The sequence below is a fragment of the Sphaeramia orbicularis genome, chromosome 1 (assembly GCF_902148855.1).
Source record: "Sphaeramia orbicularis chromosome 1, fSphaOr1.1, whole genome shotgun sequence".
Taxonomy (NCBI): Eukaryota; Metazoa; Chordata; class Actinopteri; order Kurtiformes; family Apogonidae; genus Sphaeramia; species Sphaeramia orbicularis.
The window spans coordinates 58,628,061-58,652,752 of record NC_043957.1 but is presented as its reverse complement, the minus strand read 5'-3'; the positions used below and the strand labels follow the sequence as shown (position 1 = coordinate 58,652,752).

Below are 24,692 nucleotides of genomic sequence, written 5' to 3'. Positions count from 1 at the left end.
TGTATCACTGTTGTTCCTTTAAGGTTCTCACTGTTTTTGATGCTATGGTCAAAGACCCTGTTGCACTAGTTTTCATCACCATAGGAGACCCTGAACACAGCAGAAGTACACTTTCTGTTTCATATGAAAACACTAAGCCTTCAAATGTTTGACTTGTGTTGTTTCGACTCTGTGTATTTGCAGTTGTTTAATTACTTTTGCTTCTAGGTCAAAGTATTGTTTCCTTCATTTACAACTTTGTGGAGAGTTTCAAGGGACCCCACCCAGGTTATGCAGTACTCAGCGGGCGTCCACAAGCAGGTGAAGTATTCATGAGACATACAGATTAGTACTATCTTGTAATTGTTTTTATTATGATCATAAAACAATTCATCCAAATCTTTCCTGATAATATAGACATTATGTCAGTAAACGATCGTCATCAGATGTAACTGCTGTTAACGCTGCTCATAAACCACATCACACCTCCAGTGGACGTACTGTATGTGTGCTGTGTCATATGACGCTTTCACACAGCTGCCAGTCAGATATTATGGGATGTGTCTGCAGAAACAGAACAGACATGTTTTAGAGTTCTGTGATACAACAGCACCATCTAGTGGTGTCAGTTTGTTTATTACCTCTGCAGGAGGTTTTGTGGTCACTTTGCTTTGTGGGTTCGTTTGTTTGTTCGCATGTTTGTTTGTTTGTTTGTTTGCATGTTTGTTTGCATGTTTGTTTGTTTGTTTGTTTGTTTGTTTGCATGTTTGTTTGCATGTTTGTTTGTTTGTCAGCAACTTTACGGGAAAACCATTCCAACCATCTTTACCAAATTTTACCCACAGTTAGGCCTAGGCCAGGGGTCTGCAACCTGTGGCTCTTCAGCATCTGTCTATGGTTCCTCTGGTCAAAAAACATAAGGAACATTTTGAAATGAACTGAATGAGTCAATACTTTTTAACACTGTTAAAGGCCTAAATCTATTCTAACTTTGTCCATTTGCAAAAATGCGCAAGTTTTACATGGAATAAACTAAATTTTTGACAGTATAAAAACCAAAATGGATTATTTTCTTGCCAAATTCAATACAAGATGCTCACTTTGCATTTGTTCATAGTTTGTAAGTAAGTCACTATACATGAAGGTTGTACTTTTTCTCCATTACACAACCTAAATATTTTTTTGGAAAAAGTGTCCATCATTAAAAAAATTGTACAAATCTTGAATGTTTTCTTTTTTGTAGTTGTATAATTTCATAAATGCACCAGACATTGCATTATTATAATGGAAATACAACGAATAATAGCAAACTAATCACAAATAGGCTACAGCAGAGCAGCCACCTCATGGTCAAACGGAGATGGGTTTAAATATTTTTTTCATGGCTCCAGTCAGATTTCTTTCTTCAGATCTGTCTTGGCAGAGGTCTGTGCTCTCTAAGTGCTTTTCCAGTTGTTTATTGTGGATCCCCATTATCTTCTGCCGTTGTGGTTGCTAGGCTTTCTGGGGTCCCAGTTAAAAAGACATCAAAAATTGATACATCATTCAGCGTATTATTATTGTGACTTCAAATTTTTAAATTTTTAAATTTTATGTTCTTATCCTGGTTTTTATCCCAGATTGTTTTTATTTTATCTTTTCTGGTTTTTATTGTGTTTTTATTGCATCTTGTTTTTATTTATTTGATCTTATTTATTTTATTCTTTTCCTTCTCCATGCTGCTGTACAGATGAATGGTGGAACACTGAGCACTTTTTGTCCTGTCTGTAAGCGTGATCACGTGCCTGTCTTGCATGTTCAATGTATGTGTTGTTGTAATGCCAAGACAATCACTTAGACTGCAAAACAAATCTACCTACGGGTATAAATAAAGTAACCTTGACCTTGTAAATACAGAGACGATGCAGTAGCATGAATAACAGTGAACACATCCAGGAAGTACAACTGTCATATTGGGCACACCATAGTTCAGGGGTCTCAAACATGCGGCCCGGGGGCCAAATGTGGTCCACCAAAGGTTCCAATCCGACCCGTGGGACGAATTTACAAAGTGCAAAAATTCCACAGTCTTGAATTGAATTAAGCAAAAAAAAAAAAAAATTAGCTTGAATTAAGGAAAAAAATTTTGAATTAAGCAAAATAAATAAATAAAAATCTTCAATTATGTAAAAAAAAAAAAAATCTTGAATTTAGCAAAAGATCTTGAATTAACAACTTCAAATTTTTTTCTTTGTTTTAGTGCAAAAAAATAACATTAAATTATGAAAATATTTACATTTACAAACTATCCCGTAACAATAAAATGTGAACAACCTGAAATGTCTTAAGAAAATTCAGCACAATTTTAACAATTTTCTGCCTGTTCCTCAGTGTGTAGTGTCTTTGTCTTTGTGTTACTTTTTCTGCAGTTTTCTCTGTTTCTGAGATAATAACCATCAACTTTACTTTTTGGCTTTTATGGACCTCTATATAATCAGTCGTTTAAATATGGGAAAATAGCAGATTTTTACTTAAAAATGCAAAATTCAGAGCATAAAATCAGAATTAAGTGTGATAAATCACTTACGAAAGATAAAAAAAAAGAGAAAGATTCATTTGGGAACTGCCACAAAAGTAGCCCTGGGTCTTTATCGGTTTTGGGATTTTTTTCCGATTTGATATAATAACCTTCGGATTTATTCTGAGTTTTTATGAACATCTTCATGATCAGTAAATAAATATGAGAAAATACATGATTTACACTGAAAAAGGCGAAACACAGAGGATAATTTTATAAGAAATGGTGAAAAATCATTTGGGAAAGATAAAAAAAAAAAAAAGACATTTGGAAGTTGTGACCAGAATAGTTGAGAGTCTTTAAGGGTTAATCATAAATTACAGTGACTGATTTTGCTTTCTAAATGCATGTATTCCTCTTTTCTCTAAGAGTGATTATTAGATTTTATTTAATTTTTTCTACAGTAGAAGGTGGAGTGCTGTTCTTTCCTCTTATCCTGCTCTTGCTTCGTCCTCAGGCCAACCTGCCAAACTGATGCTGTCCGTCATGGGTCGTAAAGGTCCGTCCTCGCTGACCGTTACAGACGTGGGTCTGGTCACTGTTTCCAGTTCAGAGGCTGTCCGCAACGGCACAATAAGCGACATGGGCAACGGAGACATCCTGGTGACGGTGGAAGAGGTCCCTGAGGGCGAGTTTGTGGTTATTCTGAAAGGAACCGACAAAGTTTCCAACAGTGAATTTCAGAGACAGTCCACCACCCAGATGTCTGTCTCTAAAGTCACCATCCAGGTCAGTGTCTGTACTGCTTCATACATGTGAAGAAAGTGTAGGGGACCACTTACATGTTGTCCTCCTGAGACCCAGAAATGCATGTTTGTCCTCTGTAGGGGACAAAAGGTTTGCCCCGTTTCCACTGCATGGTATCGACTCGACTCGACTCGACTCGACTCGACTCGACTCAGCCTTTTTGCATTTCCGTTACGAAAAAGGACCTAGAATCTGGTACCCGGTACTAGTTTTTTGGTATCACCTCCACCGAGATTCCAGGACCGGGGACCAGATACTAAAACGTGACGTGTAAACACTGCAGAACACTGATTGGTCAGACAGTTTTCTCTGTGAGCCGCCCTTTTACCAAAAACAGATACGTTAGTGGACAGTAAATATAGCGGCACATTAATCCACATGATAACAGCCCAAAACTCCACCATGGTCGGTCCAGGACATTCAGTCTTTGGTGGCCAGTGTAAAAATTCAGATGAGACAACACGCAACGAGTGAGTTTATCAGCAACTCTGAACAGACGACATGGAAGTAATGCACCGCATCGCTATGACGACCAGGTACTGTAAAGTCTGTAGTATCTTGTATTGGAAACGGTCTCCAGGAATACAGAGTGGAGCCGAGCCGAGTCGAGCTGGTCCCATGTAGTGGAAACGCGGCTTTTGACAGTTTTATTTAAAAAATGCTGTCCGACTTCTAGGTTGAGCTACTGAGATGGCGGCAGCTTAACTCCGTGGCTCTTCCGACAAAGTTTCAAACTGATCCTTTCTCAGTCAGTTAACAAGAGTAATTGAATCAAGAAGAACTGATGAGAGAAATATGTCTAAAACTACAAAAAAGGGGCCCAAAAAGGCTCGAGGACAACCTCTACTCCACAGAGATGAGAACGAAAGCTGCTCAGCTAGCATGGCTAGCTTATCTAGCTAGTCAGACTCTGAGACTGGCCCAGAACCAGCGGAGGCAGCTAACGAGACGGCTAACGCTAGCCTACAAGCCATTCTCGAAGAGTTGAGAGCCTCACAATGAGACAATGAGAATAACTTTCAGGAACTCAAGGAGGAGATGAAGAACATAACCAGAAGAGCGACTGAGGCTGAAAATGGCATTGTGGATGTGGAGGACAGAACACAGCGGGCTGAAGAGGCGACCATCGAGCTGAGTAGAGTACAAGAGAAACTAGAGGCAAAGATCGCAGATTTGGAGGGAAGATCCAGACGAGACAATCTTCGCTTTCATGGTATTGTTGAAGGCTCAGAAGATGGCTCCGCCTCCGTCCCAGTTTTTATTGAAAACCGTCTCAAAGAAAAGCTGAACATCCCACCAACATTGGATTTGAAGAGAGTAGAAAGAGCACGTCGTTCGCTGAGCTCCAAGCCGCCACCCGATGCGCCACCGTGATCCGTAGTGGTCAAGTTTTCTTCATTTAGAGCCAAAGAAGAGGTCCTTAAAGCTCTACCTACTGATGTGGCATTTCTCACAGCACTTAGTGAAAGTTTGAACATGAACAACCCGCCTCCCTCCAAAGCCACGCCCACTTCCCTCTGCCTGAGCTCTGAGGCTCCTCCTCCTCTCTCCTCCTCTCACCTGATGCACACGGAGGAAGCAGAGGTGGAGGTCCGGACTGCTTCGGTGTGTCCGCAGACCCCTCCCTCAGTAATCAGATACATCATCCACCTGCTGCTCCTGTTCCATCAGTAGACCCTGAATTTAAGGGTGTGGTCTGTATTTAAGGGTGTGGTTTGTATTTAAGGGTGTGGTCTGTATTTAAGGGTGTGGTTTGTATTTAAGGGTGTGGTCTGTATTTAAGGGTGTGGTCTGTATTTAAGGGTGTGGTCTGTATTTAAGGGTGTGGTCTGTATTTAAGGGTGTGGTCTGTGCAGCGCTGGGTCAGTGTCTTCACTGCAGTGCCCTGGCGACAGGCGCACGCACTGTGAACGCATGGCTTCCACGAATTTTCCGTGGACATTTGAGGTTTCATCGTCCATACATTCTCATCCTACATAATCCTACATGTGTGACACCAGGTACATGTACCTGTGTGAGTCCCACGGTCATAAAAGCAGACCTTTATGCAGACCTGTTCAGTCCAGTCCACCAGACTACTGGACTTTTATCTCCATCCTTCATTCATTAGACACCTGTTTGTTCCCCTTGGTTGTTGTTTCTGTTCATAAATCCATCTTTTCCTTCCACATGTGCATGTCAGTTCTATCCAAACACATTCTAGACAGCAGACTGTGGTCAGTGGTCAGTAGACTGTGGTCAGTGGTCAGTAGACTGTGGTCAGTGACAGGAGAAGCAGCGCCAGTGAAGCGTCAGATTCAGAGGGACACATATCAGATGTGGAGACGGCGATAATGGATGATTGACAGGAGGCTCAGTCAGGTTCGGCCAATTATTTCATTCAGACCGAATAAAATGATTGGTCAGAATTTTATCAGAAATATATGAGAATTAAACATTTTTGAGTTTCAATACCTGGTGGATTTCTTTTACATTTTAGTTTGACACACACTTATTAGGAGCATTTGAAGACGACAAAAGAAAAGTGTAAAAATGCCACATCATACGGTAGAGCTTTAAGCAGGCACGGCAAATGAAAGGATCTACACTGAACAGGAAAAAAGTGATTGTGGACCATGACTATGCTCCGGACGTTCTGAAACTACACCATGAGTACGCTGAAGCAAAAAAAAAATCTTGAGAGAAAAGAAGATAAAGTTTCAAAAAATGCTGTCCATTGCAAAGGACATTCCACTGAAAAAAAAGAAAGAAAAGAAATGTATCTGAAAAAACTGTTGCATTGTGCAGTTTCTGTGCTGGGGTACAAAAGAATGGAGTCGAGCTCTTCCAGATGGAAGTGCAGCTGGTTGTTATCCATTGCAGTCTGCAGATTCTGTCCCATTCATCCACCGTTATCCTCAGGTTACCTTCTGCTTAACACCTCGTTTTAATGTCCACAGTATGGTCTCCTTTGATATTCTGGAGCGCTCGGTAGGCACTGGCAGTTTTTGACGGCAGGGGAATGTGGAGGACCTGGAGTAAACCCAGATGTATCTTCTAATCACCAAATTGGAATGTTATGAAAAAAATATGCAATTAAATTACAATCACGAAAACAGGGGTCTCAAACTTGCATCCTGGGGACCAAAGGTTCCAGTCTAGCCCCTGGGATGTTTTCACAAAGTCAAAAAATCCACAGTCTTGAACTGAATTAAGCAAAAAAAAAAGTAAATTGAATTAAGGAAAAAATGTTGAATTAGGCAAAAAAAAAAAAAAAATTCAATTAAGTAAAAAAAAAATCATGAATTAAGCTAAAAAAAAAAGTCTTGAATTAAGCAAAAAAAAAATCTTAAATTGAACAAAAAATCTTGAATTAAGCAAAAAATCTTGAATTAACAACTTATTTTTTGTTGTTGTTTTAGTGCAAAAAATAACATTAAATTATGAAAATATTTCCATTTCCAAACTCTCCTGTACCAATAAAATGTGACTAACCTGAACAAATGTGTCCTACCTGAAATGTCTAAAGAAAATTCAGTCCAGTTTGAACTCTTTTCTTCCTGTTCCTCAGTGTTTAGTGTCTTTGGAGATCTGATCCAGAATACACATGGACTAATGAGAAGTGGAGGAAGAAGATTGTTAAAATTGCACTGATTTTTCTAGAGAAATTTCAGTTTTTTCAGGTTATTCACATCTTTTTTGTTTGGATAGTTTATAAAAGTAAATATTTCAATAATTTAATGGGTTTTTTTTTCTTTACACCAAAACAAAGACAACAATTTGTAGTTGTCATTATTTGTAGTTTATTCTGTTCTTATTTGACTGGTCCGGTCCACTGCAGATTAAATCAGACTGAATGTGGAACCTGAAAGAACATGAGTTTGAGAGCCCTGCGCTAAAGCGTATGTGAAGAATACTGTCCTGGAGTTAAACTTATGTCCAGCTTTATTCTGTACCCAGTGTAATACATTCACTTGTGTACGTCTTCCTGCTGACCCATGTGATCTGGGTTCTTCTTCCTGTAGGCTGTAATCGACAGAAGTATGGAACCAGGAGAGGCCTTCCAGCTGCCCTTCAGTGTCATGACGCAGGGGTCCGGTGGGCGATACACCATCAGCGCCAGAAATGACAGAGGCTTTCCAATGAATTACCCCAACAGGCAAGTGAAAGCAGCAAACAACAAGACCTCACACACTTGAATCCAGCGCTGACCGTCACATACTGCACACAGATCCAGATCCAGGTTCTAATAGTTTGGGATTTTTCATTATAATTTAGTTTTATTTAGTTTTGACTTTTTTTTCTCTATTTCAGTTCATTTCAATCCATTTTTAGAGCAGGTTTGCTAGTTTTTATTAGTTTTTGTTATTTTCTAAATGCTTAGTTTTAGTTCAGTTGTAGTTCAGTCGTCTCTTTTCTCTTCCTCTCTGTCGTCGTATTCAAATCAATCCCAGACAGGACTCTGCTGCTTTAGTCTCCATGTTTCCAGGTAGAGTGGGGACCAGAAGACGACTGGAAACCACAAGTGAACACAAGTGACGGACCCTTAAATATCATATGGTGCCAGCAGAGAAAATTGCTCAAGGGAAATAAATCGATTTCGTATGAATCCGACATTGACAAAAAACGAAGAGAATTTTATCCATAATTTTTATCCATTTTAGTTAGTTTCAGTTAGTTATCGTTTTTTTTAAACTTTTAATTCTAGTTTTTATTTATTTCAGTTAACGAAAATGTTTTTACAATTGTAGTTTTCGTCATTTCGTTAGTTTTCGTTAATGATAATAACGTTGATCCAGATCCAGGTCTGTTTGGGCTGTTTATTCAGGTTCACAGCTGAAGACCCTGGTGCTAAAACAACTGAAGTCACAAAAACAGTCAGAAAAAATGTATTTACTGGGTGGACTTAGTTCAACAAATACAACATGTTTATATGCGCAACTTGAAGCGTCCAAAAATGTGACTTGAAACGTGGAGGGAACATTGCTGGAAAAATATAATCAGATTTTTCATAATTCCTAAAATTACAGCTAAATATGTGTCCAGAATTCAACCTTGTTGTTGAGAATGTGCAGACGTCAGTGTAAATCATGCACATGTCTTTTGGTTTTGTCCTAAACTTGCATCATTCTGGGCTCATGTATATTCAATAATTGTTCAGATACTGGTTTATGCAATTCCTAAAACATGTTTGGTGATGTATTTTGGATGTATTATTGGTAATAATCTAAGAAAAAATGATATATACAGGGTGGGGAAGCAAAATGTACACTGAACATGTCGTTGTTTTTTCTCAGCAGACACTACGTCAGTTGTTTTGAACCCAAACATATACTGATGTCATAATCATACCTAACACTATTATCCATACCTTTTCACAAACTTTTGCCCATATGAGTAATCAGGAAAGCAAACGTCAAAGAGTGTGTGATTTGCTGAATGCACTCGTCACACCAAAGGAGATTTCCAAAATAGTTGGAGTGTCCATAAAGACTGTTTCTAATGGAAAGAAGAGAATGACTATGAGCAAAACTATTACCAGAAAGTCTGGAAGATACTATTAAAGAAGAATGGGAGAAGTTGTCACCCCAATATTTGAGGAACACTTGCGCAAGTTTCAGGAAGCGTGTGAAGGCAGTTATTGAGAAAGAAGGAGGACACATAGAATAAAAACATTTTCTATTATGGACATTTTCTTGTGGCAAATAAATTCTCATGACTTTCAATAAACTAATTGGTCATACACTGTCTTTCAATCCCTGCCTCAGAATATTGTACATTTTGCTTCCCCACCCTGTATTTGTTGAAAATACTATTAGCAGCCTGTAAAAAGCCTATTATCAAAAAACGGTGCAGATTAAAAGAACCTCCAACTAATGACTGGATCCAAACTGTGAAAGGAATATTTAAGATGGAGATTCTGACCCACAGACTGAAACTGAAGAAGAACAGTCAGGATAAATGGAAGAAATGGACAACTTTCATTTCAGCATCACACTACTAAAAACAACTGTTAGCCACAAGGTTTACTGTAGTCAGTGTATCCCAAATGTCCCCTATGTTTGTCTTCTTTTGTAATGTACATAAAATAAACAATAAAAAAAAAAAGGAAAAAAAAAAAAAGAAATGTAACTTAAGTACTTGTAGCGCCGGGCTCTTCAGTTTTTGAACCCATGTCATGTCTTTCCAGCCTCACATTGACGAGTGGAGAATACACCAATGCAACAGTGACCATCACCTCCCCTGCGAACACAGCGTCAGGCACAGACGTCACCCTGACGATGGAAGCCAAGTCCTCCACTGGTGTCGACTCCAATTACGCTGTTCTAAGACTGTCTGTGGTCACCAAGGTAAACAAGCAAATCTTAGAGCACGGCTGTCAAACTCATTTTAGTTCAGTTCCACATTCAGCCAAATTTGATCTGAAATGGGCCGGACCAGTAAAATAATAACATAATAATATAGAAATAATGTCAACTCCAGATTTTCTCCTATGTTTTAGAGGGAAAAAGTAAAATTATGGGATGACAATGTTTGCATCTTCCAACTATCCTTTAAAACAATGTGAAGAACATGAACAAACTGAAATTCTTAAGAAAACTAAGCACAATTTCAACAATATTCATTCTCAGTTTATCATTTACACATGTAAATTACACCCTACAGATCACAGTGGATCAGCAAACACACAAAACATTTAATAAGAGGCAGAATACTGGTAAACTTACAGTTCAAATATTGCAAATTTTTCATATTTGTTCAGGTTATTCGTGTTTTTTTTGTGAAATAATGGTTTGTTTTAGTGTAAATACAGTAAAATGACATAAAAATGTTTACATTTAGAAGAGAAACATTTGGAGTTGTGAGTATTTCTATGTTATTATGATAGTATTTACTGATCTGACCCACTTGAGATTAAATTGGTCTGTATGTGGAACCTGAACTAAATGATTAATATCTTCAGTGCAATTTTTACATTTCACAAATTCATCCCAAGAGCCGGACTGGACCCTTTGGTGGACCGGATTTGTTGCATTGGGCACATGTTTGACACCTGTGTCTTAGAGGAAACCTTACTCTTTTTTTTTTTTTTTTTTTTTTTTTAAATTTATCTTTTTTGAGCGATGTAACAGTACAGACAGGAACAGAATTACAGTGCATTCAATCTACATTGCCTTTTATATCATCCCCCCCCCCATGCCCAAACCAACCTGAAAGCCCTCTAAGAAGGGCCAACAGCAGGAATAAGAACATTAGAACATAGTCTGTGAGCGGTAGAAAATCAAATAAGTACAAGCAGTAACAAATCTGTAACGTACAAGAATAAAAACTGAGCTAATGGAAATACAAGAAAATAAAAATAAATACATAGAAATAATAATAATTAAAAAAAAAAAACAGTCCCGTGCTGACTTTCTTTTTTCTCAATTAGACATTACATAGATGTATCAAATGTGACAATAATTGGTAGACAGAATGAATTATGACTAAAAACAACAACACCTAAACAGTAACAGAATAGAGGAGGGTGGAGGTGTGACAGATCAGTCTGAAGGCAGTGTTCAGAAAGAGCCAAAGGAATCTAAAAAAGATAGTCATTTATTAAAACATTTAGTAGAGGAACCTTTTTGAGCTGTTCTCTTTTTTTTCTTATGGTGGATAATTTTTTAGGCTGTTCTCTTTTTTTCTTATAGTGGATAATTTTGTTGGACTGTTCTTTTTTTTTTTCTTAAAGTGGATAATTTTTTAGGCTGTTCTCTTTTTTCTTATAGTGGATAATTTTTTTGGACTGTTCTTTTTTTCTTATAGTGGATGATTTTTTGGGCTGTTCTCTTTTTTTCTTATAGTGGATAATTTTTTGGGCTGTTCTCTTTTTTCTTATAGTGGATAATTTTTTGGGCTGTTCTCTTTTTTTCTTATAGTGGATAATTTTTTGGGCTGTTCTCTTTTTTCTTATAGTAGATAAATTTTTTGGGCTGTTGTTTTTTTTTTTTCTTATAGTGGATAATTTTTTTGGACTGTTCTTTTTTTTTCTTATAGTGGATCATTTCTTGGGCTGTTCTCTTTTTTCTTATAGTGGATACATTTTTTGGGCTGTTGGTTTTTTTTTTCTTATAGTGGATAATTTTTTTGGGCTGTTCTTTTTTTTTCTTATAGTGGATAATTTTTTTGGGCTGTTCTTTTTTTTTCTTATAGTGGATAATTTCTTGGGCTGTTGCACCTCTGGGCCACTGCAAAGAATGAATTCAGACAAAAAACAACACCACCTAAACAATAATAAAACAGAGTAGGGTGGAGGTGTGACAGATCAGTCTGAAGGCAGTGTTCAGAAAGATTCAAAGAAATCTAAAAAAGATTGTCATTTATTAAAAAATGTAGTTGAGGAACCTTGTAGTGAGAGTCTAATCTTTTTTAATTTAAGAAAAAAACGTAACATCCTTAAACCACAGTGAAATAGACGGGGGTTTAGGAGACTTCCACAAACATAAGATGTGTCGTCTTTCAAGGATGGATGTAAAAGCTGTTCTATCAGACTGTATTTGGTTCAAACAGGAGTCAACACAGAGCCCAAATATAGCCGTAAAAGGACACGCATTGATGTTTTTCCTCAGAATATTAGTCATGATCATAAAGTAATCACCCCAAAGTTTCAGTGTCATAGGACAGGAAAAGAACATATGGGTTAAGTTTCAGGGAGAGTCAAACCTTATTCTTAAAGGGCTCATATTTGTCTAAACCAGGGCTGTCAAACATGCGGTCCGGCGGCCAAATGCAGCCCACCAAAGGTTCTGATGTGGCCCATGGGATGAATTTACAAAGTGCAGAAATTCCAGTCAAGGCTGTCTAACTCATTTTGGTTCAGTTCCATATTTAGCCCAATTTGATCTCAAGTGGGCCGGACCAGTAAAATAATGACTTAATAACCTATAAATAATGACAAATCCAAGTTTTTCTTTTTGTTTTAGTTCAAAAAACCTCCAGTTAAATGATGAAAATATTTACATTTTACACAAAAGACGTGAAAAACCTGAAAAAACAGAAATTTCATTTGAAAAATTAGTGCAATTTGAACAATATTATGCCTCCACTCTATATGCACCACATCAGCTGCGACTATGTTTGACTGCATTGTGTCTGTCAAATAAATAAATAATATAAATGAAATAGTATTATGTGACTAAATCTCAGAGCTTGTTACAACCAAGGTTATTATCGTTAAGGAAAACATAATTACATATTATGTATGGGTAGCCTACTCTGTAATATAAATATGGAATAAAATGCTACTTGTGGTTAGTGTGCTGAAGCACACTATTATTATTATTATTATTATTATTATTATTATTATTATTATTATTTATTGTATTATGTCTTATCAATATCAACCAGCTACAAGAAATTCAAATTATTCAACGGGGATTGTAGATCAAGGTTATTATCGTTAACGAAAACTAACAAAATGACGAAAACTAGAATTGTTAAGTCATTTTCGTTAACTGAAATAAATAAAAACTATAATTAAAAGACAACATGATAACTAACTGAAATTGTATTGTGTGTTTACAAAACTAAAACGAATAAAAATTATGGATAAAATTCCCTTCGTTTTCATTTTTGTCAGTGTCAGATTGATACGAAAGCAATTTCTTTGTCTCTCTCAGTTTTCTGTGCTGTCTCCATACGACACTTTTTGCTCCGTCACTTGTGTTCACTTGTGGCTTCCAGTCGTCTTCTGGTCCCCACTCTACCTGGAAACATGGAGACTAAAGCAGCAGAGTCCTGTCTGGGATTGATTTGAATATTATGGATAGGGCTGTAAGAAAATATCAGTTCTGCAATATATCGCGATATTTCATTTCACAATACTCTATTGATATTAAAAAGTACTGTATGGATATTTTTAGGTATTTATTCAGATGCAGATATTGTGGAGGTTCATTTTAGTTATTTTTTGTTTTCTTTTTTGTTATATTTTATTCATTATTATTTAACACTGTCTTATTAAATCATGTTAGTCCCTTTGTTGGGATTGAACTCAAATAATGTTCTGATATTAGATATGAACCAATGGAATATGAACATTGGAACAGGATCTGAAACTGTAATGTCTGTAAAACAGAATCTAAATTTTAACAAGAAAATTTTGTGATATAGTATTAGATCCTGTTGTGATCAAATAAAAATGTGTTTAGTATTTGTTCATATTTCTGGTGAAATTAAATTCATCAAGGAAATAATCATTAAAAAAAGAAACAAACAAAAAAATTGCCCTTTTAACAGTATCATGATATATCGTATCATGATCCTAGTATTGTAATTTGTATTGTATCGCCAGATTCTTGCCAAAACACAGCCCTAACCATGGAGAAGAAGATAAAAAATATGAAAAAACTCAAATTAATACTAAAGCTAAACTAAAACTAATTATTTAGAAAAAAAAAAAAGAAAACTAATAAAAACTATCAAACCTGCTCTAAAAACTAATTAAAACGAACTGAATTAGAGAAAAAAGTCCAAACTAACTCAGACTAAACTAGAATGACAGATCCAAAACTGTTAGACCCTTGGTTCCGGCTGAAGCTGCTCCTTCAGACTTGGATTCACGCCCTCGTCTCCTTCCTTTCTGCTCTTTGTGCTCAGATTACAGATTTTGTGCAGCCAGTGTGTGCGGTGCTGCGTGTCCTGGCTGACGACTGTCCCACAGACGTGTCCCAGTGTTCTCCTTTCCAGTGGGAGCTTTCAGCCAACCTGACTGATGGAAATGGAACTGGGATAGAAAGCATCACCCTGCGTCAGGGGGACGGGACCCTCTCACACACCTCGCTCAGTCATCCCACCGTCCAGGCTAACTACAACGCCTCCTGCTGCTCGCAGATCGTCGAGTTCGTTGCCGTCGATAAAGTCGGTAACGTCGGCAGGTGCTATCACTCCATAGTGCGCTCTGGCGGCCCCCCCGCTCTGACTGTGTCAGTGCCGCTGCTGGTGGTCCTGCTGGGGTCTGTCCTCATAGGCGGGCCTTAGAGCAGGACGGGCAGACTCCCTTCAGTTCAGTTCCACATTCAGCCCAGTAGGACCTGTGGGCTGCACCAGTAAATGAACCCTTTCATGTAGGGCTGCTCGATTTTAGAAAAAAAACAATAATCACGATTATTTTAGCAATAATTGAAATCATGATTATTAAAAACGATTATTTGATAACCTTGAAGTTGTTTATTTTTTTTCTTGCAAAACAATGTAAAATATACTCTTTAAACATAAATAAAGCTTTTAAACACTAAAACTAAGTATGTTCACTTTTGTACGAAACAAAAAAAAACCTTTGAATGTAAATAAGTGTACTGTAAATTCAAGTATGTTCCCTTTTGTAAACAAATAGTGCACTGGAATTAAACTGATATAGACTGGCCATTAGGGACGGGAATCGAGAACTGGTTCTTTTTGAGAACCGGATCCCAGTAGCTCGATTCCTTGGAATCGTTTGCCTGCTTAATGATTCTGCTTATCGATTACGCCTTCGTTGTGCATGCGTGATGATGTCACATGTACACTGCATTGTTTTGGTCAGAACGTAGACAACATGGAGTTGAGGCAGAAACGGTCCAAACAGACCACATCAGGTCTAAACAGACCACATCAGGTCTAAACAGACCACACCAGGTCTAAACAGACCACATCAGGTCTAAACAGACCACACCAGGTCTAAACAGACCACACCAGGTCCAAACAGACCACATCAGGTCTAAACAGACCACACCAGGTCCAAACAGACCACACCAGGTCTAAACAGACCACATCAGGTCTAAACAGACCACACCAGGTCCAAACAGACCACATCAGGTCTAAACAGACCACATCAGGTCTAAACAGACCACATCAGGTCTAAACAGACCACATCAGGTCTAAACAGACCACACCAGGTCTAAACAGACCACATCAGGTCTAAACAGACCACATCAGGTCTAAACAGACCACACCAGGTCCAAACAGACCACACCAGGTCTAAACAGACCACATCAGGTCTAAACAGACCACATCAGGTCTAAACAGACCACACCAGGTTGTAAATGTAAATATTTCCATAATTTAATGATATTTTTTACACTAAAACAAAAAAAAAAAAAAAATTGGAAGTTTGTATTGTTACGGCCAATAAACTTATCACTTTTTGGCTGGTTATTACATTATTGTCCTGGTAAAAAAAAAAATCTTTGCAAATGTAATAACTGAGCCAATAACGTAATAAGTTATAACGTTTTTGGCCAAAAGCTATTACGTTATCAGTTCAGGACTTTTATTACATTATTGGACAGATATTACATTATTGGCTTATTACATTTTAAAAATGGTAAATTTATTACGTTATCAGCTTTTATTACGTTATCGTTGTTCTTCCATTCTTGGCTTCTACAAGGGGCTTTTATTGTGTAAATGTGAACTTCCATGAATGTGTGTCAGTTTCTCCAACATTCTACTTGTCTTTTTTCTTTTGTTCTTGTTCTAATTCCATAAACAGAAGACCAAATGAGCGTCATTAGCCTTAGTTTGGACAACAGTTTGAACTTTTCAGCTGAACGTTCACCTACACACACTGAAACTGTCCTGTTTAGTCAGATTGAAGCAGAGTTGATCTGCTTTGTTTTCACTTCATTTCCTACTTCCTTTCACCACCAGCTCCTCTTTTCATGCCTTCGTCTGAACATGATCTGAATATTGTCATGAAAAAGGAGCTTTAAACACACCCTCCACAGGGTTCATTATTGATCCATAGTGTTCTTTCTACAGCGGTCACTGACCTTTACAAGGCTCAGAAATGTAGTTCATGTCCATTTGAACAGGCCACAGTTGACCTGATTCATGTAAAATGTCCTTTTTAATCTGGGGTTGGTGAAACTAATGAGGGGACAGTATCTTCAAACCAGGATCCACAGCAGCTCCACTCCGTCCTCACATGACCTCCACTCCTCCCCTGTAGATCTGACAGTTTACAGGTGGGCGGAGCCAACAGGAGGCGGATCCAGACAGCAGACAGGAAACACCGCCCATGTTGAACAGATCACAGCTCAAAGTGCTTTCACTCAAAACGAAACTGAAGCAGTCGTCGAGACACGAGGCAGAAATGGAGCAGAAAGGAGCTGAGCTGGATCAGGAAAATATTTCCTGTTCCATCTGTTTGGATCTACTGAAGGATCCGGTGACTATTCCCTGTGGACACAACTACTGTATGAGCTGTATTCAAACCCACTGGGATGGAGAGGACGGGAAGAACCTCCACAGCTGCCCTCAGTGCAGACACACCTTCATACCCAGGCCTGTCCTGGTCAAAAACACCCTGTTGGCAGTTTTAGTGGAACAGCTGAAGAAGACTGGACTTGGAGCTGCTGCAGCTGATCACTGCTACGCTGGAGCTGAAGATGTGGTCTGTGATTTCTGCACTGGGAGGAAACTGAAAGCTGTCAAGTCCTGTCTGGTGTGTTTGGTCTCCTACTGCCACAAACACCTTCAGCCTCATTATGAATCTGCCGCCTTTAAGAAACACAAGCTGGTGGATCCGTCGGAGAACCTCCAGGAGAACATCTGCTCTCGTCACGATGAGGTGATGAAGATGTTCTGCCGCACCGACAGTCAGTGTATCTGTTATCTGTGCTCTGTGGATGAACATAAAGGCCACGACACAGTGTCATCTGCAGCAGAAAGGACTGAGAGGCAGAAGGAGCTGGAGCTGAGTCGACAGAAAATCCAGCAGAGAATCAAAGACAAACAGAAAGATGTGAAGGCGCTTCAACAGGAGGCGGAGAACATCAGTCGCTGCGCTGACGAAGCGGCGGAGAAGAACCGCAAGATCCTGAGCGAGCTGATCCGACTCCTGGAGGAAAGAAGGAGCGATGTGGAGCGGCAGATCAGATCCAAGGAGGAAACGGAAGTGAGTCGAGTCAAAGAGCTGGAGCGGAAGCTGGAGCAGGAGATGACTGAGCTGAGGAGGAAAGACGCTGAGATGGACAAACTGGCACAAACACACGACCACAACCAGTTTTTACTCCAGTATCCATCAGTGTCCACACTCAGAGAAGATCCAGACTCATCCCACGTCCACGTCCGTCCTCAGAGTTACTTTGAGGATGTGACCACAGCTGTGTCAGAGCTCAGAGAGAAACTCCAGCTCAGTCTGACAGAAGAATGGACCAACATCTCACTGAGCATCAGTCAAACACAGGTTCTACTAGAACCAGAACCACAGACCAGAGCAGGATTCTTACAATATTCACGTCAAATCACACTGGATCCAAACACAGCGTATGAACGTCTGTCACTGTCTGAGAAGAATAGAAGAGGAACACATATGAGACAAACACAGAACTATCCTGATCATCCAGACAGATTCAGTGTCTATTATCAGGTCCTGAGCAGAGAGAGTCTGACTGGTCGATGTTACTGGGAGGTGGAGTGGAAGGGGAGGGGTGTTGTGGTTGCAGTCGCATATAAGGATATTCAGAGAAAAGGATGCTCTACTGAATGTGCATTTGGAAACAATGACAAATCTTGGTCTTTAGATTGTAACAATAACTCTCCTTACTTTCGTCATAACAGAGTCAGGTCTTCAGTCCCAGGTCCACGTTCCTCCAGAATCGGAGTCTACCTGGATCACACAGCAGGTATTCTGTCCTTCTACAGCGTCTCTGAAACCATGACTCTGATCCACAGAGTCCAGACCACATTCACTAAACCTCTGTACGCTGGACTTGGTCTTGATTATAATGTTGGAGACACCGCCCACTTTCTTAAACTCCATTAAACTCATCGCTGACTTTGATCCAGTCGATCAGATCAGTCTTTTCGTATCTGTCTCTAAATCACACCACACAAAAACAGATCAACTTTTGATTTTTCCCTGAACTCACAATCCAGACTTGGTCCCATTCAGACTTTTTTGTGAGGATTCTAATAGTCCAGTGTGTGTGAGTGTCAACCAGCCAATAGTGTGTTTGTAGACCCATCTGTGATGTTCACACAGCTGTCATCAACTGAGGAGCACACAACCAGACTGATGGTGTCTGTGCTTTGGAGGAAGTCCAACAAAGTGGAGCCGTTTTTCTCCTTTGGACCAGTTGAGTTCAAATCCACTGTTCCTTCCTGTTTCCTACAGAAGAAGTGTGGACTGACCAGGCTCAGTCATGTGACTGGAATGGCTTTCAGATCATACTGGAACCTGATCGGTTCAGTTCCAAATCCACGGACGTGGATTTGGAGACCACGATAGAAGCGGAGATGGTGAACCGACTCAGACTGAGGCTGAGCTCATGCACGGAAACCTGTTCATCTGATTGAGTTCATTCTGTTCCATCTGAGCATGTGCGAGAAAAGAGAACTGAGACAAAACACAAGTGATTTAGTCAAACATGAGCTGAAGACCAGAACAGGAAGTTGGATTCTATCGTCACTACGTATGTACAAACCCCCAAAGAAATCCAATAATGGACTGAAACACGGAAACAGGGTTTTTCCATGATTTCTGAAGTGCATGTAAACGCATCATATCTGATTCTTCCATTTATCTGATTATTAAGAGTTATTGTTTTTTTATGGTCGTGTAAACGGGCTGAAAATGTTGGATGATCCAGTTCAATAGACAGATGTCCACCATCTGAAAATAGAATAGAATAGAATAGAATAGAATAGAATAGAATAGAATAGAATAGAATAGAATAGAATAGAATGTCTTTATTGTCATTGTACAGGTACAACGAAATCAAAAACTGCAATTGTCCTAGGTGGCATAAAAAAAAGTATAAATAATGTATATAAAAGAGTATAAAAAACTAAAATATAAAAGGAAAACCCTGATGGCATAAATATCTAAAAAGTAGCATAAAAAAAAGAGTGTTACTAAAAGTATAAAAGACACATAAAACATCATCAGAGTATATGATGATGTTTTATGTGTCTTTTATACTTTTAGTAACACTCTTTTTATGCTACTTTTTAGAAAATGGACACATTTGTCCTTAAAGTCTGAGGTGTGACTTAGTTCAATAACGTAGAAAATACTGATGTTGTAAATATGAGCAGATGTAATATTAGCAGAATTATCAGTCATCACATAATGGGGAAGTTTATGGAAAAATGTTGATTTGTGTTGATTTGTAAAGCCTGATGTGACGTCCATTCAGTGGAAGCTGCACCAGTTGGTTCCATTATAGATGGAAAACTGATCCACTGAAGGTTTAGACCAGGGCTGTCAAACATGCAGCCCAGGGGCCAAATGCAGCCCGCCAAAGGGTCCAGACTGGCCCCTGGGATGGTTTTACCAAGTGGAAAAATTCCACAGTCTTAAATTGAATTAACCAAAAAAAAATTTAGCTTGAATTAAGAAAAAATCTTGAATTAAGCCAAAAAAAAAAAAAAAAATCTTCAATTAAGTGAAAATAAAATCTTCAATTAAGCAAAAAAAAAAATCTGAAATTTAGTAAAAAATCTTGAATTAAGCCCAAAAAAACCCCCCAAAAAAACCCTTCAATTAAGTAAAAAAAAAAAAAAAATCTTAAATTAAGCAAAAAAAAGAAATCTTCAATTACGTTAAAAAAAAAATCTTGAATTAAGCCAAAAAAAATCTTCAATTTAGCCAAAAAAACCCCCCTCAAATATAGCAAAAAAATCTTGAATTAAGCCCAGAAAATCTTCAATCAGGTAAAAAAAATCTTCAATTAAGCAAAGAAAAATCTCAAATGTAAAAAATCTTAAATTAAGCAAAAAAAAAAATAAAAAATCTTGAGTTAAGTAAAAAAAAAAAAAAATCTTGAATAAAGACAAAAAAAATCTTCAATTAAGTAAAAGAAATCTTGAATTAAGCAAAAAAACAAAACAAAACAATTCAATTAAGTAAAAAAAAATCTTGAATTATGTAAAACAAAAATCTTCAATTAAGTAAAAAAAAAAAAAAAATCTTGAATTAAGCCAAAAAAACCATCTTCAATTAAGTAAAAAAATATAGAATTACCATCTTAAATATTTTTGTTGTTTTTAATGCCAAAAATAACATTAAATTATGAAAATATTGACATTTCCAACCTCTCCTGTAACACTTCAGTTTTGTTTTTATTTTTTATTTTTTTTGGATAGTTTCTAAAAGTAAGAATTTTCATAATTTAATGTTGTTTTTCCAGTAAACCCCAGACAAACATGTGCAGTTGTCATTATTTGTAGGTTCTTGTGTTCTTCTTTTCCTGCTTGGGCCCACTGCAGATCACATTTGTCTGAATATGGAACTGAACTCAAATGAGTCGGACAGCCCTGGTTTAGACGATGAGACTCTGAGCAGACTGTGAGGTGAACAGGTCAAAGGTCAAAGCCATATTTGAATGGAGGGTTGAATGTAGATGTGGTGTTTTTGGGCCGTATATTCACAGCCTCCTCTTACTGACTGGACACACTGACCACATGGATCAGTGATTCAGTTCCTTTCATACTCAGTCCAGGTTGAATCCATGCAGCTTTGGAAGCTTTTCCATCTTTAATGCTCCGTGGATCCAGATCTGCTTCTTTGACTCTGTTCATTATTATTAGGACTTGTATTTAGGCCTCCTGATTCCTGTCCATTCAACAGTTGGATTAAAGTCTGTGTGGGAATATTTGTGTGTTCTTCATTCCAGCTTGAACAGGTTCCATCAGTTCCAGGAAGAATCCCACACTGAGCTGCAGTTTGTAGTTGTATCCACTAGAGGGCAGTAGAGGACAGCAGCACAGGACCAATCAGTGACAATAGAAGTCTGAAGGAAAAACTACAACTTGAACCCTTTCATGCATCAGTTAGGAGAACCTGAGGCAACATTTTTGGGGAACACTTGATTTGAAGGTCTAGTTTCTAATGCATTAAGCGCACATTCATAAGACATTCCAATGCATTTAGAATGCATGAGAAAAGTCATTCCAACAGTTTAGGATCATGTCCAACTTCTACCAAGGTTCATCAAGTATTCTAAGTGTAGGCCTAATGTATTCTAAATTCAGCTTTCATCATGTTTTCTACATCCATACCAAAGTGACACCAGTGTTTGGAGGAAGAATCTCCAGTCCTGGGTTCCAGAACACATTCGAACCATCAGAACTGGAGCCACTTCTAAACACACAGAGAACTGCTGTGACATGGAGTTTGTGAAACTGAAGAACGCCTTAGAAACATCAAGAATAAGTTACAGGAGGACTTTCAGAGCTTTGAGTAAAGTGACAACACTGTCTAAGGTTCTTAGCAGTTGGATGACATTAGAACACAAGTCTGATGACGTATGAGCAGTATCTGCTGGATCTGAGGAAAGGCTGAGTCCAAAATTAGACATCCAAGGGTTCGGAAGAACTCTGGATTTGGCCAAAACCAAACATGAACCCTTTCATGTATAGTGCTCACTCCAGTGGACAGTTGTTCTCCAGCTGTTCTCTTGTATATTCATGGCTTTAGTGGTTTTAGTTCCATATCAGCCAACACAGTGGACGCTTCTGCACCATCTCATAAACTGACATTCAGACCATTACTGGAACTGGGCTGTTCTGGATTGGTTCTGGAGTGGAAATCAATTGTTAATTGGTATTTTTTGCATATTATCTCCATGAAGTGAGTATTAACTAGTATTAGAATATGTTCAAATGTGAGAAAACATCAGATTAGCAGCATTAAACATGGTTTCATTTGACTGTTTTCACATCACTTTATGATATTGGGTTTGAAATACATGTTTGTGAGCTTCAAGAATAAAATTCATGGTGGAGTTGAGTGGACATTTTTTTAAATCTATGAAAAAAAAACTCAATCTCATTGTTTTTTTCATGTCTAAGGAGGAATAAAAATACTCAAAAATAAATAAATAAATAAATAAATAAATAAAAACTCAACTAAGGTTCTCATAATTCATGTATGAAAGGGTTCAAAGAACAGAGACAGTAAATAAAAGTGTTACATGTTGTTTTATACATAAATAAAAAATAAAGTGGCAGCTCTAAATCTGTGTTAATTCAAACACGTACTTTGTTTTTTTAATAAATATGAAATCCCTAAAATAGATGGGTATAGAGACCAGTGACAAAACCGAACAAAAGTTCCCACCTAAAAAAATGAATTCCTTCACACTGCTTTGGTATTTTTTCAGTCGCAAAAATGTCCACTCAGCTGGACACCATGTATTTCATTTCTGAAGTGAAGATACACGTATTTAACCCTTTCATGAATGAATTATGAGATTTTGTTTCTGACTATTTTTATTTCTCTTTAGGCATGGAAAAAAAAACAATGTTTGAAATTTTTTCATGAACCTATTTTTCATGAAGTTCCAAAAATGTCCACTCAGCTGGACACCATGTGTTTCATTTTTGAAGCGACATACTGTGTGAAAACTATGAAATTAAAACATTTTTAATGCTGCTAGTCTGATATTTTCTCACATTTGAACATACTCTAATACCAGCTATTACACACTCAGATAATATGCAAAAAAAAAAACATGTTTTTTAAAACAAACTGTTAATTACAGTCTAATAACAATTAGAAACTGATTTCTACTCAAATGTGTTAGTGCAGATCAGGTTTATGAAGAACAGGAAAGTTACAGTAATGGGATGAATGTCAGTGTATGCATGAGTGTCCACTGTGTTAACTGATATGGAACTAAAACAACAAAAGCATGAAAATACAAGAGAACAGCTGAAGAACAACTGTCCACTGGAGTGACCAGTATGCATGAAAGGGTTAAACATAGAGGGTGGAAATATGCAAACTATACAATCAATGAATAAGGTTTGGATTAGTGATCAATTATTTAAACAAACAAATTCATGATGTGAAAAAGTCCATTAAACTTCGATTGGAGGGAAAAAAAAAAAAAAAAAAAGCCAAATTGAGTAATTTTCCAATTCCCTGAAAAAACAAATGTAAACACTGATAGTAATCCATTACAATGAATCAGTAAATCCATTTAAACATGGATCCTAAACACTGATGTTTGATTGAATTGAATCTGTGACAGTGGATGGATTTCTATGACATATTATGATCTGAGTTTAGTTTGACCCAAATCAAGGATGTAGAAGATGATGATGTCATGAATACAGCTCATGTTCAATTCTTTTACAAGTGAAAATAAGTGAAGACGTTCAAAGAACACGGAGGGACTTTTCAGATCAATAAGTGGACATTTATTGAACAAACCTCATGTGAATATTTGCTGGTAAATCCAGTCTGTGTCATGGACAAAAGAGCAGAAATGGACAGTTTGACCAATAGAAGAGTGGACATGAGGACTAGTCAGATTTGCAATAATCAACCGTTTTTAATATAGACTATAATATTTATATGCACTTTAAATATTTTAATGTAATACAATGATTGATAAATGTGATAATATCTTCTTATCATGATGACCAATTAATTCCAATAATATCTTATTTTATGCGTACTTTTGTGTTAGAACTAGATTTTCACTTATTCAGAAAATGTTCTATATTTTGATATTATAGTCACAGGTGTCAAACATGCGGCCCGGGGGCCAAAACCGGCCCGCCAAAGTGTCCAATCTGGCCCATGGGAGGAATTTGTGAAATGCAAAATTCACATGGAAGGCATTTACAATGAAGGACTTTAAAATCCTTTTAGGTCAATTCAGTCTAAAGTGGGTCAGACCAGTAAAGTCCTACCATTATCCTACTATAGAATGCACGTTCTGTGTCCGTCCGTCCGATCGATGTCTGGTTGATGTTGCAGAACAGGAGGGCGTTTGTATGGGTTTTCCTCAGCCTTCACAGGCCCGATGGTCGCCAAACTCACCAAATGAATAGAAACATTACCTGACTATCTACTAGACACCATTTTATGTCCGTATTCAAATGCTGTGAGGTATGCTGGGAGATTTTAGCCACTCATGCGATCGTACAATGGCACCACGGGTACAATACCACTAGTAACCTATAATTAATGAAAACTTTTCTTTTTGTTTTAGTTTAAAAAAAAAAAGTAAAATTACACAAAAATGTTTACATTTACAGACTATCCTTTTATAAAATATGTGAATAACATGAACAAATATGAACATCCTGAAATGTCTTCAGAGTTGTATGTCTAATTTACCAGTATTCCACCTGTTATTAAATGTTTTGTGTATTTGTAGATCCACTGTGATCTGTAAGTTGTAATGTATACATGACAAACTAGGCCCAATATTATTAAAATTGCACTCATTTTTAAAAATAATTTTCAGGTTGTTCATATTTGTTCGTGTTATGTTCAAGTATGGTTCATAGATGTAAACATTTTCCTTACAGAATTTGACTTTTTTTCCCTCAAAATTAGAGAAAACTTTAGAGTTGACATTATTTATAAGTTCCTATACTATTATTTATATCATTTTCCTGGTCCGGCCCACTTTATATCATATTCGATTGTGTGTGGCCCCTG

The 24,692-nt window shown here is 37.6% G+C and overlaps 2 protein-coding genes across 3 annotated transcripts in view; both read left to right on the top strand.

The window, feature by feature from the left end:
* LOC115426179 (von Willebrand factor A domain-containing protein 7-like) overlaps positions 1–14,284 on the top strand; it is a 32,053-nt gene extending 17,769 nt beyond the window's left edge. Inside the window, exons 13-17 of the mRNA XM_030144178.1 lie at positions 208–300; positions 2,994–3,265; positions 7,288–7,421; positions 9,453–9,612; positions 13,904–14,284. Of these exons, the coding sequence (XP_030000038.1) occupies positions 208–300; positions 2,994–3,265; positions 7,288–7,421; positions 9,453–9,612; positions 13,904–14,284 (1,040 nt within the window). The remainder of the gene's footprint in view (positions 1–207; positions 301–2,993; positions 3,266–7,287; positions 7,422–9,452; positions 9,613–13,903) is intronic.
* Positions 14,285–15,559: 1,275 nt separating this feature from the next.
* Positions 15,560–19,666, top strand: LOC115429212 (tripartite motif-containing protein 16-like). 2 transcript variants are annotated; one of them, XM_030148498.1, is made up of 2 exons: positions 15,561–16,633; positions 16,916–19,666. In XM_030148498.1, exons 1-2 carry the CDS (start codon positions 16,305–16,307, stop codon positions 18,051–18,053), a joined length of 1,467 nt encoding a protein of 488 aa, XP_030004358.1. In that variant the 5' UTR covers positions 15,561–16,304; the 3' UTR covers positions 18,054–19,666. The 2 variants fall into 2 exon arrangements, with proteins under 2 accessions (XP_030004350.1, XP_030004358.1); XM_030148490.1 differs by having other exon boundaries at positions 15,560–19,666.
* The last annotated feature ends 5,026 nt before the right edge of the window (positions 19,667–24,692 follow it).